The following is an 18,573-nucleotide window of genomic DNA, read 5'->3' on the forward strand; positions in this document are numbered from 1 at the left end:
TTTGATCTATTTAGCAAATAGATTTTTAAAATTGGTATTCATTCGCTGAATTTTTTAAATAAAAGTTGCTTCTTTTAAACTCAAACATAAACACATTTCTTGTATTTTTTCTGAGAATAGGGTGATACTTGCCTTTCTTTGCTGGGTTCCAACCCAGGGCCTCTTGCATGCTAAACATGCAGTCTACCACTGACTGTACTCTCAACCCCAGTAGCTGTTTTTCTATCGTTAATGATTGGGATAGTTTTGCTAAGTCAAGGGAAGCAGACTTACAGTTTTCAAATTTTCCTGTAAAAGCAATGACCTGGAAGAACATTTAGAGGAACCTGTTGCTGAGCCAGAACCTGATCCTGAACCAGAACCAGAGCAAGAACCTACATCTGAAATCCAAGAAGAAAAGTCTGAACCTGTTTTAGAAGAAGCTGCTCCTGAGGATGCTCAGAAGAGTTCTTCTCCAGCACCCACGGACATAGCTCAGACAGCACAGGAGGACTTGCGGGTAGGGAACATGCTGCAATTTATCTTTTCTTTTCTCTTTCTTTCTTTCTTTCTTTCTTTCTTTCTTTCTTTTTTTTTTTTTTTTTTTTGGAACCGGGGATTGAACTCAGGCCCTTGCGCTTACCAGGGAAGTGCTTATTCCACTGAGCCATCTCCCCAGCCCTACATGCTACAATTAAAAAAAAAAAAAATTCCAGTTCTAGTTTTTCTAAAAAATTTCTAGTTATTTAAAAAAATAATTTCTCCTTTAAAAATGTTTGGTTGACTTTTTTTTTTTCATTTATTTATTTATTGTGTGTGTGGGGGGCAGCTCAGCCCACCAGGGGGCAGGGCTGACTGGCATGTGGTGCTGGGGGATTGAACTGCGGTCCCTGTGCTTTGCTAAGCTTTTTTTTTTTTTTTTAAGTAGGTGCTTTAGACCACTGAGCCATCTCACCAGCCCTGTTTGGTTGACTTTAAAACATTTTTGTTTTGGTTATCTTTTGTAGATGCCTTTCACTTTGGTTATTCAGGAACATTTCATAAGTAATGGGCCATGTCTCAGATAAGAAGTGTCATGTGTATTGCTTTGTAACTTCAAAGGGAGCCACTGGGTGCCCCTCCTTCCCAGGGCACCTCATTGGTGCGCAAGTCTAAAATTCCAGATGCTGTTTTTATCAGCACACCAATAATGCCCTAGTCTTTTGGAGTAAAGTATTACTTGCTTGTAATGATACAAGTGTGGGGCCAGGTTATAGCTCAGCGGCATAAGTGCCTGCCTGGCAAGTGGAAGGTCCTGAGTTCGATCCTTAGTACTGTAGAACAAACAAAACAAATAACAAGTGCATGACAGCTTTTTTAGGGTTATAATACGAAATTGAGCATGTGTTTGATGCAGAAGCTGAAACAGACTGTTTACAAAAGTTAGAAGCTTGGCAGATAGTCTTGAGTACCATTATGATCTTTTGATAAAGGAACCACAGAGCGCTTACCTTTGGTGACCTGAGAAGGGATATTTTTATTTATTTTTTTAATTTCTATTTATTTATTTTTTTTTAAATTTTATTTATGTGTGTGTGTGTGTGTGTGTGTGTGGCCAGCTCAGCCCACCCAGGGCGGGGCTGGCTGGCATGTGGTGCTGGGGGATTGAACCTCGGTCCCTGTGCTTTGCTAAGCTTGTTCTAAGTAGGTGCTTTAGACCACTGAGCCATCTCACCAGCCCCGGAAGGGATATTTTTAGTACTACATTTATGTTGTCAGTATTTTTTTTCGCAGAACCCAGGATTGAACTCAGGCCCTTGCGCTTGCCAGGGAAGCACTTATTCCACTAAGCCATCTCCCCGGCCCCCAGTATTTTTATAGTGTCAGGTGTTTAACATTTTATTCAGGTGCCTGCACTGTGTTAGATAGTTACAGGTGAGATAACATCATGGATAAAATGGGTAGGATTCTTGCTCTCTAGGTGTCAAGGAGGCTAAGAAAAAAACAAGTGATTTTTGCTTGTAGATTTTTTTTTTCCTCTGTGAGTGTACTTTACTATTGTTAATGCCACAAAAATAAGTTGAGAGTCAGCTCACAGGGAAATAGTGATATTTATGTGATCTGTTACTATCAAATGAGTCACCTACAGTATTATCATCCAAGACAAACTTGGGCCAGGTGTTGTGGCAATGCCTGTTACCTGACCACTTGAGCCCTGTGAGCTCAAGGCCAGTCAGAACAGCATAGCGAAACTGTCTCAGAATTAAAAAGCAATTATGTATCATGTACCATCCTTACTCCTAGAGAAGAAACCTGCAATTGTGGTATAAACATTAAGAAATCTCAGATATTGACTCACAAATAATATGTACTAAATGTGACAGCTATAGCTTCATTCACTACTGGCAGAAAAGAATTTGTTAGCAGTTTTACAGAGGTGACTCTTAAAAGAGTAACAAAGCTTATGGCTACACTAGTAAAGATATAGTGTTGGTAATGGAGGAATGTGGGAAGAAAATTTTGACCCCTTAAACTCCATGATGTGGCTAGAAGAGAGAGAAGTGGTACAAAAGCTCTTACTCAGGAGCAGAAGTGTGTTTATAGAATTAGGTAAAGGTAAGAGAGAGAACTAAGGAGAAATAGAAGATAAAAGAAAAGGGAGAAAAAAATTATGTTGAGTAAAAATAACAAAATACAGAGGGGGAATTAAAGGGCAAAAAGGAACAAAAGAAAAAAGGAGATAAGAGAGAGATAAACAAGGAAGGACAAAGGAAAACTGCACAAGTCCCCAAAAGACAGGTGAAGAAAGGGGGAAGAAAGAGAAAACAAAACCAACCCCCCCAAAAGTAAAAGCAATTCACATACTCATAAATACAAATACAAACAAAATGAAAAATTTTTTCTGTGATTTTTGAACTCGTGGAGTCCTGCTAGGACCCTACTACAGTTTTGTGCAGGATATAAGATGTGTCCATCCTCATGCTGGTAGATGAAGAATGCAGGCAGACCTCAGGTCCACGCTGGGTCTGGTAGCAGCAGGCAGTCGGACAGGGATGAGGGTGCCAGCTCAGCAACTTGCAAATCAGAGCAATTCAGGCTGAACCCAGCCTTGGAGGTGGGGGCAGGGCCTGCGTCCTTCAGTTTAGCCCCCACTGGGGTCTCTGGCCAGCCTGACCGCAGCTGTGGCTGTCTCCCATCACAGTGCCTCACTCGGTTGTGGCCGCTGAGGGAAGGTAACACTGGGAAGCCTCAGGTGAAGCTGATCTGCAGCTTCTCTGATTCCTGAGTTGAAACAACCCGTCCCAGGAATGGCATCCAGCCACTCTCTCCAGTTCCAGTGGGTTGAGGACCCTTGGAATGGAGTCACTCACCAGCTGTTGCAGCTCACAGCATCTCTGATTCATTCCAGTGCTCTGAACCTATTATTATTGTTATTGTTATTATTAGTGTTTTTGAGATAGGGTCTTACTACCCAGTTCAGGCTGGTCATGAACTCACTTTGTAGCCCAGGCTGGCCTCCAACTTGCAGCAATCCTCCTGCCTCAGCCTCCAAAGAGCTGGGTTTACAGACCTGTTATTCTTAAATTTACTTGTAGATTGATCAGGTAGTTGTGATAATAGTCTAGTTAGGAGATAATGACACCTTGGATTAGAATCTCAGCAGTGAAAATGAAACATTTAGAGTAAAATGAGAGGTTCTTTTTTTTTTTTCCTCTTTGACATGGGGTCTTACTACATGTAGGACAAAAAGGGGGACTGGAACTTGAGATCCTCCTGCCTCAGCCTCCCAGAGTGTTGGAATTACAAGTGTGTGCTACTGCTCAGCAGTGACAGTTTTTAAATAGACTAGAAAGATGCATAAGATGCTTCTAAAGTTGGTTGATGTTTTATGCAACAGATTGGGCAAATCCAGGGAAGGAAGAGCTAAGCAGATTTTGGGGGAGTGAGTTTTATTTGATGCACAGATTTGAAATTGAACAAAAGTTGCTTGTTTGACTCCAAAGCTTTATATGTGACTCATATTTGATTAGCTTTTGCAAGAAATTTTAATACTAGGGGGCCTGTTGTTTAAGCGCCTGTTCATGCAAAGGCAGTCGGAAGCAGGTTACTGTGGTTTGATCCCCGGCTAACCGTGCCCTTCAGGCAGCCTGAGCCACCCCCCCCCCAAAAAAAAGGAAATTTTAATACTCAATTTGTATGCAAGTGAAAGACAAGAATCTCAAGTCACTTAGCCATCATCCAGCTTATGAGAGAATGTGATTTTTTTTTTTTTTTTAAATGGGGTGGGGACTGGGGATGGAGGTGATGCAGCGGGCCAGGGATATAGTGCTGTGGCACAAGTGCCTGCCTGGCAAGCTCAAGGTCCTGAGTTCGATTCCTGGGGCAAAAAATAAGGGAAATTGAGTGAAAAAGCCTTTATTATATATTATCTTGATACATAGTGCAACCATGTAACATTTGGTGTTCCTTTAGACATTTTCTTGGGCATCTGTGACCAGTAAGAACCTTCCTCCTAGTGGAGCTGTTCCTGTTACTGGGATACCTCCTCATGTTGTGAAAGTACCAGCATCACAGGTAAGTTTCTAGTGAAACTGCAAACTTGTGTTTGATAATGTAATTTTAGCCAGAGCTTAAAGCATAGGACATAAGAAAAGGATACAAGGTATTTTAACTTTCTGTGAGGAGATTGTCAGTTTTTAGTGTAAACCATATCTATTAAGAGATATTATAAGAAAAAGTAAGCATGTATTGTTTTTTTATTTATTTTTATTTATTTTTCCCATAATTTTATTGATAAGCATGTATTGTTTTTTATACAACAGTTAACGTAAATGTTTATTTTTTAGCCTCGTCCAGAATCTAAACCTGAATCTCAGATTCCACCACAGAGACCCCAAAGGGATCAAAGAGTGAGAGAACAACGAATAAATATTCCTCCTCAGAGGGGACCCAGACCAAGTAAGAGCTCCCATAGGTGATTTCTGCAGTTCAGGTGATTTCGATGTGAGGGCTTATCTTGGGGTGGCCAGTTGATTCTAGTGCATACTTTTCTTGTAGAACTAATGGAATTTAGGACAGAGAGGAAACGATTGTGTATGAATAATCCCAGAACAAAGGTAACTTAGCTTTTTCATTGTTTTTTAATTAATTTTATTTTTTTGCAGAACCAGGGATTGAACTTAGGCCCTTGCACTTGCCAGGCAAGCGCTTATTCTAGTGAGCTATCTCCCCAGCCCTTTTTTTAAAAATTTAGTACGTGGTCTATAAGGCCTCATCACACAGATCGTACTTGTACTGATCCTCCTGTTTTCAGCCTCCCAAGAGCTGGGATTACAGGCGTGTGCCATCATGCTCCGTCTATTGCGTACCCACGGGGGAGGGCCCGCACCAGCATGGCACTCCAGGGATCGAACCGCGGTTCCTGCATGTGCCTAAGCAGGCTCTTTAATCCGCTGAGCTATCTGGCTGGCCCTTCATGGCTGTTTTTGTTCCTCCTTTAGTTCGTGAAGCTGGGGAGCAAGGTGATGTTGAACCTCGGAGAATTGTGAGACATCCGGACAGCCACCAGCTCTTTATTGGGAACCTGCCTCATGAGGTGGACAAATCAGAACTCAAAGATTTCTTTCAAAGTAGGTTGCTGAGTTTTTGACAGTTTATCTAGTGTAGTATTATCCAATAGAAACAGACAAGTAGCATACCTATAATTTTCAGTTTTGCCAGGATTCATGTTAAAATACAAAGAAATTGGAGAATTTTAATGTTTTGTTTAACCTATCATATTCAAAGCAGTATCATTTTAATGTGTATAGTCATATTTTGCTTTGCTACTCCATTGCTTTGAATCTCATCAGACTCAGTACTGAATACACTTTGATTCAGAAATTTTGTCCTGGCCCTTGGCATGTTTGGTACTGATTTGCAAACTAGAACTTGATGGTGTTGTCCTGTGACTCACTATCTTTTCTAGCTAAAACTGTTTGGTATTTTACGTCTTTGGCACCCATTGTATCTTTTGGAACCAGTTAAAGAGGAGTACCAAGGTGTCCCTGTATTAGGAAATGCAGGTTGCGCTTCCTTCAGCCAGTATCTAAGTGCCCCAGAATCTGAAACCTGAGCATCAGTGTGCTGCAGGTGGAGAAGTTCACACCCCACCGTATGTTGGGAGTCACAGTCAGAAGGCACCCATCTTGCAGACCATAGATGTTTAAGATGCCTTCTGGCTGTCTGCATGAGGTGTGCATGAAGCAGAAATAAACACCATGTTTAGTTTTGGGTTTCATCCCTAAGATATACATCCATAATCAGTTCTGATTTCAAGCATTTTTCAGTAAGTCATAGATAGGCCCTGTTTTGCATTTTATTAAAATGTAGTCTTTGAGCGTTTTGTGTGTTTTACTCATGCTGCATCTCATTTTGAACTACCTTAAGTTAGGGTTCAGCCACATGGATCTTGTGGCTGCCTTACAGGCCCGTGCATAGCTAAGGCTGAAAAGAAAATGCCCTGCTCCTTTATCTGAGAATTGGTATGGATCTCCCTTGCAGACTATGGGAATGTGGTGGAGCTGCGCATTAACAGCGGTGGGAAGCTACCCAATTTTGGCTTTGTCGTGTTCGATGATTCTGAGCCTGTGCAGAAGGTCCTTAGCAACAGGGTAAGCAGTTTTTTGTCCTTTATTTACCTCTTGCCTCCTTCACTCCTGGTAGAAGAACATCCTTAGGGCTGTCTGACATTAAAATGTTTTTCTATTGGTATTAAAAGACCTGCCTGAGAAGCTGGTGAGATGGCTCAGTGGTCTAAAGCACCTACTTAGAACAAGCTTAGCAAAGAGCACTGGGACCGCGGTTTGATCCCCCAGCACCACATGCCAGCCAGCCCCGCCCCCTGGTGGGCTGAGCTGGACACACACACACACAAAATAAATAAAATTAAAAAAATAAAAAATAAAAGACCTGTCTGGGAGTTGTATTCTGATCACTCCTTCAGACTTTCAGGAATTTGAGATGTATCTTGGCTTTTCTTCATTTCACTAGACTGATGGAGGTCTGCTGTATTCCCCTCAGTAAATCTTCTTGTGTGTCCAGAAATAGTTCACATAAAGCTAATGCCATGAGGTGTGCTTCGCTGTCCTGTGGCATGGAGGCTTTCGGTACTCAGTCACGATGTCTTTCTTTGCTTTTTTTTTCTTCACTAGTGTTGAGTCGTGAAACAAGTACCTTAACCTCCTTGGCCCTTTGTGTCAATTTTTTTTTTTGTAAGTTTTATTTACGTGAGTGTAATAAGCTAGACACTTCACTATGTGTATGTATTTTGTAGATGTAGGTAAATGTACCATCTTCTCATAGTATGTGTTTTTCCTGAAGCCTCTAAATGCATGAAGAAAGTGGCATTTCTGCCGTTCCGGCACGTGCCTGTAATCCCAGCTCTCAGGAGGCTGTAAACAGGTGGATCGCTGTGAGTCAGATCTACTAGTGAGACCCTGATCACCCTGTAGACCCTTCCCTAAAAATACAAAAAATAAAAAAGTGGCATTTCTTACATATATTGAGATACATAATGCTGTGATGTGGTGTAGGTTGTCTTTTTCAAACTACCCTTCATGCCAAATCATGTTTCCGTGTGTTGTTTTTTGTCTTTTTTGCGGAACCAGGGATTGAACTTAAGCCCTTGCGCTTGCCAGGGAAGTGCTTATTCTACTGAGCCATCTCCCCGGCTCCTCCATGTGTTGTGTTAATGGGAAAGATACAGTTTGTGAACTCAGAATAAGAACTCTCAGAACTTGACTGATTTGTGAGTCAAAGGTGTTCCTGTAAGCACTCTGAGTAAGCGGTCACCTTGGTTCTTTCAGCCCATCATGTTTAGAGGTGAAGTCCGTCTGAATGTGGAAGAGAAGAAGACTCGTGCTGCCAGGGAAGGGGACCGTCGAGACAACCGCCTGCGGGGACCTGGAGGTCCCCGAGGCGGGCTGGGTGGTGGCATGAGAGGCCCTCCCCGTGGAGGAATGGTGCAGAAGCCTGGCTTTGGAGTAGGAAGGGGGATTGCTCCGCGGCAGTGAATCGCTCTTCACCCAGCTCCACCAAGAGAACCCAGCTCCTGTGGACCGGTGAATTTCTTCAGCGAGCCTTCGGTGGCTGGGAGTGTGACCCCAGTCTGTTATAAACTGCTTCAGTTTGTACAATTTTCCTTCTTTTGTGTTGATGGTGTGTGCCCCCTTCCTTTTTCCTCTTTTCTCTTGGCCTTTCAGTCCTTCACTTCCAATTTTGTGGAATGGTATTTTAGGAGTGACAGATTTTTAAAGAAGAAAAAAAGACTGAATTTCCTTGCTTACTTTGCATACACAGACTGGATTTTTTTTTTTAAACAGCCATTTCCCCAAAGGAATGTGTCACTTATTACTGACATTTGGTATGTTTCATTCATTGGAATATTTCTTACTTATTTTTTACGTGTTTCAAAAGCCTGTGAGAAGTACAGGATTTGATAAACATTATGGAGGAAGGAAAAATCCAAATTGCTTCTTGACGCGTCATGACTCTTCCGATGTTGAAAAATGGTCATATGAGAAATTTGAAAACTATTCTCACTGATACGGTTGGAAGCCGAATAAGTGGTGTTAATAGAACTTTTCTTTTGATACTGATCACAAAGCAGTTCTAAAACCTACTGTTTTTAACTATTGAAATTTAAATTGTAAGATAGGTTTGAATGTCTAGAATGCAATTGATAGACTTTTCTTGAATTGTTATTTTTTTTCTTGAAGTAGAATTTTTCATTTGTATTTGTTAAAAAAAATGAAAAAGAAAAAAAATACTAACCCCTCATCTGAATAACAACCAGAACAAAACTGTTGTGCCTTCTATTTATCTAAGATTCCACTCTTGGCAATTGTTTAAAGAAAAATAAATCTAGATTTGTTTTATTAGATTCAGAGATACAAGGAATTGTAGACTCCCTCTTTCTTCACCTTGTCTGACTTCTGTTAACACTTGTTATGCCTTATTCTAACTTGATTCTCAAACTGGAATGCCTTTCAGGACAGACGTTTCTGTAGAGGTTCCTTGACCCAAATAGCTGAGCGTTTGTATTAAGTTTTATTTTGGTGTCTAATCAGATTCCTAATCATAGTCCATGAGAAAGAATGTGACTTTAACATTGGACTTAGCTGATGTGCACAAGTGTCTGCAGTTTATTTTTTTTAAATCATAGCCATATGGTAAATTTCCTATTTTGTTATGGTTCTCTTTTATTGATGGGCATGCAGTGGGTGTTTCTTGGAAATGGCCAATTTTTATTAAAATATTTCTGGAAGAAACTTTAATCTGGCAATATAGACTAATAATACTCATTTTACATAGTAATGCTATTTGTTGAGTGTTGTGTGTGAGGTGGGTGAAGATTTTATTTACACATGTGTGATGAAATAAACCTGTTGTGTGCTAAGTTGTCATTACTAATCTGAGGACAACCAGGTTGGTGGAATTTGACTTATTTTCTTATTAACAGTGTTTAACTTTAGGATTGTCATTTGAAGGTAGCATGAGCACAGAAATAGAAGTGATTAGTTTTGCTGTTAGTGAGAACCTGTAGGCTTGCTGTGAATGGATTAGCTAAAACTGAAATGAAGTGTAACTTAATAGTTTGGTCCTTGTACCTTAAGTGTCCAAATATTAGTAGCATCCCCTTCATATAAAGAAAACTTAGTAACTCAAGTCACATGGCTGTGGTTGGGGGTCAGTTTAAATAACTTGTGACCATTTCATTTGGCCCATACCAGTGATAGTTAGAAAGGTTTCAGTTTGTATCTCTGTAGCTTATATTAAGCTTGTGGTAAAATGAAACATGTTAGCCTGAGACTGAGTGAGTGTGTGTGTGAGTGTTACTGTTAGTAATTACCTTTGCACTGAACTTTCCCCATCCATTTTATTTTTTATTTTGAGGTAGGTTCTAAGTGGCTAAGGTGCTCAGGCTAGGCTTGAACTTGATCCTCCTGCCTCAGCCTCCCAGAGTGCTGGGATTTCAGATGGGCACCAAAGCCATCACTACACTGGCTGTGTGCTCCTTTTCAAAAAAAGAACTTCGAGGTCATAAATTACAATTTAGAAATTTTTCTCAATTTACTACCCAACTGGATTTTTCCCCCCTGTTTATTTAAAAGAGATGCACTCTAGTGAGAGGTTTAAGGGCACTAATAAGATGTGGTATTAACCCACATCCAGGAGGACATTTCCAGGTTCGAGGTTCGGAGGGTTGTGGGGATACCACACCATTGCTGATGTGCACTGGGTGGGGACTGAGATCCCGGTGTTGGGTGTGAATGAAGCTGCCCCACCTGTGATGCTACTCCTGTGGGTGGAGCAGAGTGGTGTGGTGGGGTCGGGGCTGACAGGAGGAAGGTGGACTCTCCTGACATTGGGCCTCAGATAATTAGGGAATGTACCTATCTATTAGGAATTACTCTAACATCTGCACTAAGAAGCCGCCCTTCCTGGTACTTGTACCAAATTGTGAGTGTGCCTGGCTGTGCCCTTATATGCGCACACACGTGTGCATGTGTGTGAATGTGGGGAGGTGTGGCACTCTGCTAGACGCTGCTATAACTGGCTATAGGGAACCGCTGCTGTGTCATCTCACACACGTTGCCTCAGAAACAAGTCCTCAGAATTGGCTTGGTTGTAGGGTTTTGAATACTGTTGGACTGGGAGGTGGGATTTAACTTATGCGCAGTATGAGTCCTAGCCCCCTTGCTTATGTTACTGCATGTAGGCAGAGCACGGGAGCGCAGGGAGGCGTGCCTCCACACAGCGTGGAAGTGGAATGAGGCGACACTTTCTGTAAGAACAGCAGATGGTCACATGCGGTGTTTTCAGGTTTGCAAGTACAGATGCTCATCTGTAGCATTGTTAGTGTTCTCTGCTCCGAGCTTCAAACCCTTGACCTGTGAGTGTTTTAACTAGATCAGCTTAGTTTGGTCCAGTGGATCTCAAATCTTTTAAGATCTATTTGACAAGAAATCATCTTAGCCTACCAAAAATACTTTTGCTTTCGAAGTGAGGTTAACTCTGAGGTTTTGCCTAGGAATGGTGAAAAGGATAATCCAAAGTAATTACCTAGCTTAGGTTGAGTCAGTTACTGCCCCAGCATTAGTTCAACTGCACTTTAGGAAACCATTCTCAAGCCTACTGGGTAGAGTAATGATATTACCACCAAAGTAACAGCTGAAGAAATGGCATCAGAACAGTTACGTGAGCAGGCCTTGACGTCATCCACACAGCCCGGAAAAGGTGGCCCTTAAAACTGTTGCTTTTTCTTTAGAATCACATTTGGGTGACATGAATAGTGAATAGGGTATTTAGGGTATTCCTTTTTTCCCCCATTAGACAGGATCTCGCTTCAGACTGCTGCCTCTCACAGGTTATAGGTGCGCTTCACTGTCTGTCTTGAGCAGGCTGTCCTATAACAAAGTTACTGTAGAGAGACCTGAGTCTGAACTCGGAACAAGTTTAGTTTTTCTGGTCTTCAGTTTCTTCTTTTTTTTGCAGAACCAGGGATTGAACTCAGGCCCTTGTGCTTGCCAGGCAAGTGCTTATTCTACTGAGTTATCTCCCTGGTCCCTGTTCTTCAGTTTCTTGAGAGCAAGTAAGTCTTTAAAAAATTTTTTAAAAAATGTATTTGGTTGTTTACAGGGTCTCACTAGGAAGCTCAGACTCTAGTGATCTTGTTTTCAGCCTCTTCAGCCCTGGGATTATCGGTGTGTGCCACCACGCCCTGGATTTTGGCAAGTTTAGCCTGCCTGGGGGCGTGGTGCAGCATGGCTTGTGCTGGGGATTGAACCGCAGTCCCTGTGCTTACCTAAGCAGGTGCTTTAGTCCACTGAATTTGTGTTTTATCACAGGTCTCCTGCTGTTTGTCAAACCTATGTGGTAGCAGTGGTTTCTTAAGATTGTTTTCTTTATAGGGTTTACAATTTAGTACAGATTAGAAATTTGGATGTGGGTGATCACAGTATTTTTTGTTATAATTCAAGTGAGTTTAAAGTTATGTTTGATACTTAATAAAACTACCACACCCTGATAATTTTGTGTACAAACTTTTGGGAAAACCCTTGTTGAAATTAGTGATTTAGTGGAAAAGGGTTGCACTTTATAGAAAGCAGTTAGAATCTCTGAAGTTCAGATTTGTAGACCACAATTTATGTTGAGTCAGTTCTACAGTTTTGTCATATCGATTTGTTTCATTTTTGTGCTATTTAAAAGCATCTGCAGAACTGCATGCAGATAATTGTTGACTCAGCCTTTTTAACCTCCTAAAGAGGGAATATCAATATTTATTTGAATGTGGGCTGTTAGCTGACTACCAAATGTACCAAAAGTAGGCAGTGGGCAGAGAACCTTCCACAGTATTTTTAAAAGTATTTAGGCAGTGTCTGTGGGATTAGGGTAGGGTAGAGCTACTTGTCCCCCAAGGGCTGTGTGACATTAGTTGATAACCAAGTTGAGTGGTTCTGTGTTTAAGAAGCCTTTGGGTTTCTTTAAAAATGCCTTCAGGGTTTGTATTTGTTCCCTGTGAAGTTCGGGGACCATTGGCAGGCCGGGGACGTGTGTGAGAGGAACATTGCTCTTCTGGCTTTTTCCTCATGGATCTGTAGCTCAGGGCAACTGACATTCCCTAATAGTCACAGAGCGCGCCCTGGGTGACTAGCCGACCCGGAAGGCGCCCAGACCCTGTAAGCAGTTTCGACTCTGATAACTTTTTTGTGTATTGGCTTAGAATTAAGGAAGGTTCAATTTTCAAGGTTAATTTGGCTTGTTTTGAAATTTTATGAGTCTTTTTCCTTTTCCTTTTGACTTGAACCTTGTAACTTTTTTAGGTTTGTGTAAGTAAGAATAATGCTGGGAAACAGTTCCCCCTGAAACTTACAAACTCTGATTTGGCAGCTACAGAAAGAAATCTGTGAGTTTAGTACTTTGAAATATGTCTCAGATTTGTAAAGGATATGCTACAAGTGACTTAACTCCTCCCCCAGGTAAATTAAACATCTTTGCCAAACATTCATGGTGGGAGTACTTAAGTAATTTTCAGAAGCCACCTATGGGACATTTGCTTTGGTAGTGATTATCAAAAGGGGATACCTGTTTAATAATATAGATAGGAAAAGTTTTTGCTAATGCTGTAATTAAAGCCACTTTGGTTACTGGTTCTTGCTAAGCTTTGATATTACCCGTTTGATATTACCTGTTTGACTTTCGGATCTGTTTACATTTTAAAATTTTGTAATGTGAAAGTACACTGATTGTGTACTTTTAAATGGAGACGTGATGCCAAGAAGCAGCAGAAGGACCTAGGGTAGAAGACATTTTCTTCCCTTAACATTTAGTGCACATTATCTCAAGTAGCTGTAGAGCATTTCAAATATTCATGTGTATGTCGAAGTGACATTTTAAAAGATTAGGGATGGAGGTAGGATTTAGCCGAGAGAATAGGAGTTCATGATTTATATGGAAAGAAAAAAAAAGTGTATTTTGAGAAAAATCAGGTATTTCCTTAAAGGTTTCCTTTCCTTTCTGATCAGTATCATGGTGGGCGGGAGAGACACCTGGAACTTTTCAGGCATAGATTGCTAATGCTGGAAGGGATTAAGAGGTGGTTGGTATAACCTTTGCTTTACGAGAGCTGTATGAGTGGCTCAGAGTCCCAGATCTGCTTTATAGAAGAAATGTGGAGTGGCTAGGTTCCCTGTAGGAAGGCCAGGGCTGCTAAAAATCAGGACGTGGAGAGAGAAGGGAAGGCACCATGATTTTAATGTTTACCAGTTCATTCTCTGATAACATTTTCATACCCACATTTTCTGTTTTTGTAGGACTGTCTTAAATGCTCAGCTCTACCAGAGCTTGTTGTCTAAGGACATTAACTTGTACTCCCCTCAGGGATGGGTTTACTACTAGCTCTCAGAAGGCTATTGAGTATCCTGATGTTTTTATAGCTGAAACTCAGCTGTAATTTTCTCCTGAATACTGCAGTGTTTTGTATTCTGTACATTGTGGTGCTTTTCCACCTTATAACTGTAAGCTCCTAGGGGGCAGCAATTTGGTCTTAGCCTGGCAGCGCCATGTATGTATCTGGGTCCTAATATTCCTTTCCAGGTATTTCTCTCATTCTTCGAGGAAGTGATGCTTCAGCACGCCCAACCACTGGTGGCCCTCCAGTGCTGCCCTTGCTGATTCCGTGTATCCCAGTGCCTTCTCTTTTCTGAAGACAGACCTGTGCCTGAACCTGGCTTCCCAGTCTCTTCATCACCCAAGTCACTTTTTAAAGATGGGAGTTCAAGAGCTGTTTTCACCCTAAAGAGGTTTGCAGCAGGACTAGGGAATGCCTTGAGGACTAAAGTGTCCAGAATTTGAAAAGAGCACATTTATTCTCATCTACTTCCATCTTGTCCCTCTTGTTTGAGCTTCTGTCCTGACCTTCGTAATTCATAATTTAGGCAGTGAGTTCCTGGAGCACTTTATACCATTCTCATAGTTCATACCTTACCCCTTCAACCTGGAATTAGAATTCGGTTATCTGTTTAACTGCTTTGTTAAGACTGTACGGGATGGGGGTGGGGTGGGCTGTTTGTGCATTCTCCCAGAAGATGCAGTTAAAACTTAACCTTAGAGCCCCTAAATGGTAGTTGAATTGGGTAATTAATTTTCTTTTTTTATTCGTACATGGGAAGCATACCTGGAGAAGGATTTGAATTCAGTAATTTTAGAGGCATTGTGACATTTCAGTGGAGGAAATCTTTGGGAAATTTTGGGGAGTGGCCCAAATAGGGTGAAGTCACTGGCTGTTCCTGGGTCCTTCTGTCCCTGGCCTGGGTAATTAATCTTTGGTACTTTACCTAATGTGTCCCAGGCACTTTGCTTATATGCAGAGTGATTTTCCTAGTTTTCGCAGTCTTGTAGCTTTCTTTGCTCTCGGTTCCTAAGTCACCCCTGCAGCAGGTGCACCCAGCTGCTTCCCTTTGTGTTACTATCCACACTGTTCCTGCTCCATCTTGTCATTTTGCCTCCACAAGCTTTCACTTCTTTTTCCTCTGTGCATAATTTGAGTCATCCTTGGCTTCATAGTACCTCTTCTTATCCCAGCTATTTTCTACACTTACTCATCTCACAGAAAATGCACGCCTGACCGTGTAGCCCACTTGCGTGTTCTCTCTGCCCTACTAGACTGTAAGCTCTCTGTGGGCAGGATCTGTGTCATCTGTGTTACCTCCCATAGCACCTACCAATAAATACTTCTTGAATGAACAAGTGAATTTTTATTTCTCAACGAAACCTTGTCTACAGTGGAACTGTTTTTCAGGTTATACATAGGTTTCTCTGATGGAACACTGGCAAAATAGTAAAGAGTTAACCACAGAAAATTTCAGAAAATTTTAATTTTTTTCATTGGAATTAGCATGGATATGAGTGTGTGGATGGTTCAATAAATATATTTTTATATACATGTATCACAGAAATTTTACATTCCATCTTCAAACGGCAGAAGAATTTTCTTTACAAGCCAAAAAATAACTGCCATAACTTTTATGACTTCATGCAACAAGGAGGAGTAAAAGGGCAAAGGGAATTTGTTCTAGGTTGAGTGTCCGGGAAGTAAAAATGTTACATTAAGGAAGCGATCGATTGCTGTTCGCTGCTTAAGGTGATAGCCAAACAAACCCTTAGCTGCAGCATTAAGGCCGTACCAAGTTTATACATATGTACAAAGAAATTTCCATATAAAAGACTATCACATTTTCTTCTGGGAAAGGATGAGGGATTTTGTAATTCCAACCCAATATACCAGGCAGATTGAGATGTCTTCCGGCTGACTTGGAAACCGGTTCTTTGGCTGCTGTCTAGAGGTGCTGCCACGTTGGCTTGTGACTGTTCTGACCTCACATGGAAGCACTAACCTTGAATCTCCATTCCGGGTGATCAAGCACTTCCTAGCGTGGGGCAACCATGTTTCTTGCATCTGTCTACTCTCCAGGGTGTTAGAAATCACAAAATTGTAACTTGTGGGATAGGTATTTTGCCTGCAACACTTGGCCGTACACAATATATCCTCGTGTGTTGTTAAAATCAGTCGGAGAGTATACTAATAACAAGCCACTGTTGGGTTTCGGGTAAGCGTTGCCTAATTGTTGAAAGTATCTGACTTATCCTGTGTGTATCAACACATTTAAATTGGCAGCTACCTTTTTGGGGAAAAAGGGGAGGGGATGTGCAGTCGGGGAAGAGCCACCCGGGTTTGCCTCCTGCCGAAATATCACACTAGGAATTTTAAGACAAAAGGGTAATTTTGTGCAAATACCAAAGGGTGGGAAGGAAACCTGAAGGGCGGGTCCTTTGGAGATGACTTCCGGTTATGCGGAAGCCGCTTGCTTTGGCAAGATTTGGGGGAGCTGGTGGGTTTGCTGTGGTGGTTGCAGGAGCCGGCTCAGCTTGGTGAGTGCCTCTGAGCCACGCTGAAAAGTAGGTGAAAAGTGACACTCCAGCACTGACTGAACAACTGTTCTACATTGTTACAGCTCACTCTGGAATGTTTTCCATCCATGTATTTAGTTTGTGATTTGGAAGCGCTGTAGTTTGCGCACAAATGAGCAATCCCTGCATCCAGTCAGCGAACCACTCCAAGTGACACTAGTTACGTGCACTGCAGTAGCTGCATCTGTCCTGGCCGTCGTGCTCTTCCGCATTGGCTGTGGTGATGCTGAGACCTTTGGGCAGTGCCAGGAGGCTTAAAGTATTAGGAGTTTCTGTGGGGCGCTGGAATGCACTGCATCCATTTCAAGTTTGTAACAGCTGAAGACATCTATTTTGTCCAATTTTTACGTGGAGACCACTGAGGTCCCCACTGTTTGATTTTTGAAAGTGGAGGCTGTTACACTTTTTAAGACTTTAAAGAACAGTGCACTATATTGTTGAATATGCACAAGAATCAACTCGAAAAAGCCATTTTATCCAATATACAAAGTAGCAAGATAGTAAATTTGATTCATCTCATTTTAACTTGTTAGTATTGAAAATATACTGGCTTAAGCATTAAAAGATCAAACCATTAAAAATGAAGTATGAATTTAAAATGCTCTGGCATGCCTTGTGAGAGCATCCAGCTTTTGCTTCTTCGCTATCATTCAGGCTAATCTGGCATGCTGGGCGTGGTGCACTGGAAATGAGGTAGAGTATGTCTAACATGGAAAAGGGTGAGTTCACCGAATCGCTTACTTGATATGTAAGCATCACTCTTTAAAAAGATTTGTGGGCAATCTTTTATTGACTAGGTATGTAATGCCTTTCCCCAGAATACTCACATTTTGTGGAAGGAAGGAAACTTACAGGAGAAATTTCTTTTTATATGCTTTCACTAGCACTGACTTGATAAAAGCTATACTTCTGCCTTAATTTTTTCTGTCCATATATATGTATAAAAATATAGAGATGCTGCATAAATTGGGAGAAGGGAGTTTAGAATTTCTTTTAAAAGAATATGCGGGACTATGCTTTTCTTACAGGTCTGCTCTGTGTGATATTTCAGTTAGATCAACAAAACAATATTTGCTCCCTTTTAGAAATACCTTCATTGTACCAAGTGTGGGCTTGCTAAGCAACGACACTGGAGAGCTTTCAAAACCACGTAGAGCAGTGGGCTCAGCACCGATGACTACCACAGCCTGCCGCCTTTGCTAGTACCTACTTGGCACAGACTGTGTACTTGATAATTTCAACTGGTGCCCTTGAAGACATGAATTTCCAGTGGGTACCATGTAGGCTTCTGAGGTAAGGGAAAAGGTAAGTTCCAAAATTAGCCCAGGAGAATCTCAATTGCATGGGGGGGTCTTGCCCACTACACCCTGCCTTAAGTTAGGCCCGAGAAGGAGATGGAATGAACTGCTCTGCCTTCGACATTCAAGGTGCTGACCTTTTATATTTCATATGAACATGTTGTGTTGAATTCCAAATTTTTCTTTCTAAACATGCCTCCCATTCACTCAATACTCATAGTGCCTTGTACATGCCTTTATTATTTAGCTGCGTATTTTGTTCATGGCTTCTGGAATCCTTGTCCTCAGCTGTCAGGAGTTACCTGTTCTTTTAAGTGACTGCTCAGGTGCCTTGCAGCATCCTATTTCCTGCCACGCTGCACCCCCAATCCACAGCCCCTTCTGTAACATCCTGCATCCTGGGTTAGTAGTTTAGTTCTGTTGTTCCCTTTTGTACTGTAGGATAAGAACTGTGCCCCTTGCCCTCCTTTCATGGTACAGTGACTTAAAGACAGTAGATAGCAAGGGGCAGGATGACAGGTGTAAAAGGTCAAAATACCAGAAACCCTAGAGATGGTATGCTTTTATACTATTTCCTCCGGTCAAATATTCTCTGGTCTGGGCTGTGCACTCACTTTTGGGATTTCCCTGCATCTGGTTTAACACACATTGCAAGAGGCTAAGCTGCTTTCCTTGGTGAAGCATTTTGAGACAGCCATTCCAAGCATCCCAACAGCTCCCTGCATGACACAATAAGTCCTGTACAGGGTGACATGCCTCCAAGCAGCTGTATCTGGGCCTGTGAGTGGAGAACCTTAGAGACTCA

General features: G+C 41.7%; 1 protein-coding gene across 1 annotated transcript in view; it reads left to right on the forward strand.

The window, feature by feature from the left end:
* Positions 1-15,246, forward strand: part of G3bp1 (G3BP stress granule assembly factor 1) — a 49,488-nt gene extending 34,242 nt beyond the window's left edge. Inside the window, exons 9-14 of the mRNA XM_023713099.1 lie at positions 298-499; positions 4,432-4,533; positions 4,806-4,917; positions 5,460-5,588; positions 6,502-6,611; positions 7,806-15,246. Coding sequence (XP_023568867.1) covers positions 298-499; positions 4,432-4,533; positions 4,806-4,917; positions 5,460-5,588; positions 6,502-6,611; positions 7,806-8,012 — 862 coding nt within the window. The 3' untranslated portion in view covers positions 8,013-15,246. The remainder of the gene's footprint in view (positions 1-297; positions 500-4,431; positions 4,534-4,805; positions 4,918-5,459; positions 5,589-6,501; positions 6,612-7,805) is intronic.
* The last annotated feature ends 3,327 nt before the right edge of the window (positions 15,247-18,573 follow it).

Source organism: Octodon degus, unplaced genomic scaffold, assembly GCF_000260255.1.
Source record: "Octodon degus isolate 3935 unplaced genomic scaffold, OctDeg1.0 scaffold00029, whole genome shotgun sequence".
NCBI lineage: Eukaryota > Metazoa > Chordata > Mammalia > Rodentia > Octodontidae > Octodon > Octodon degus.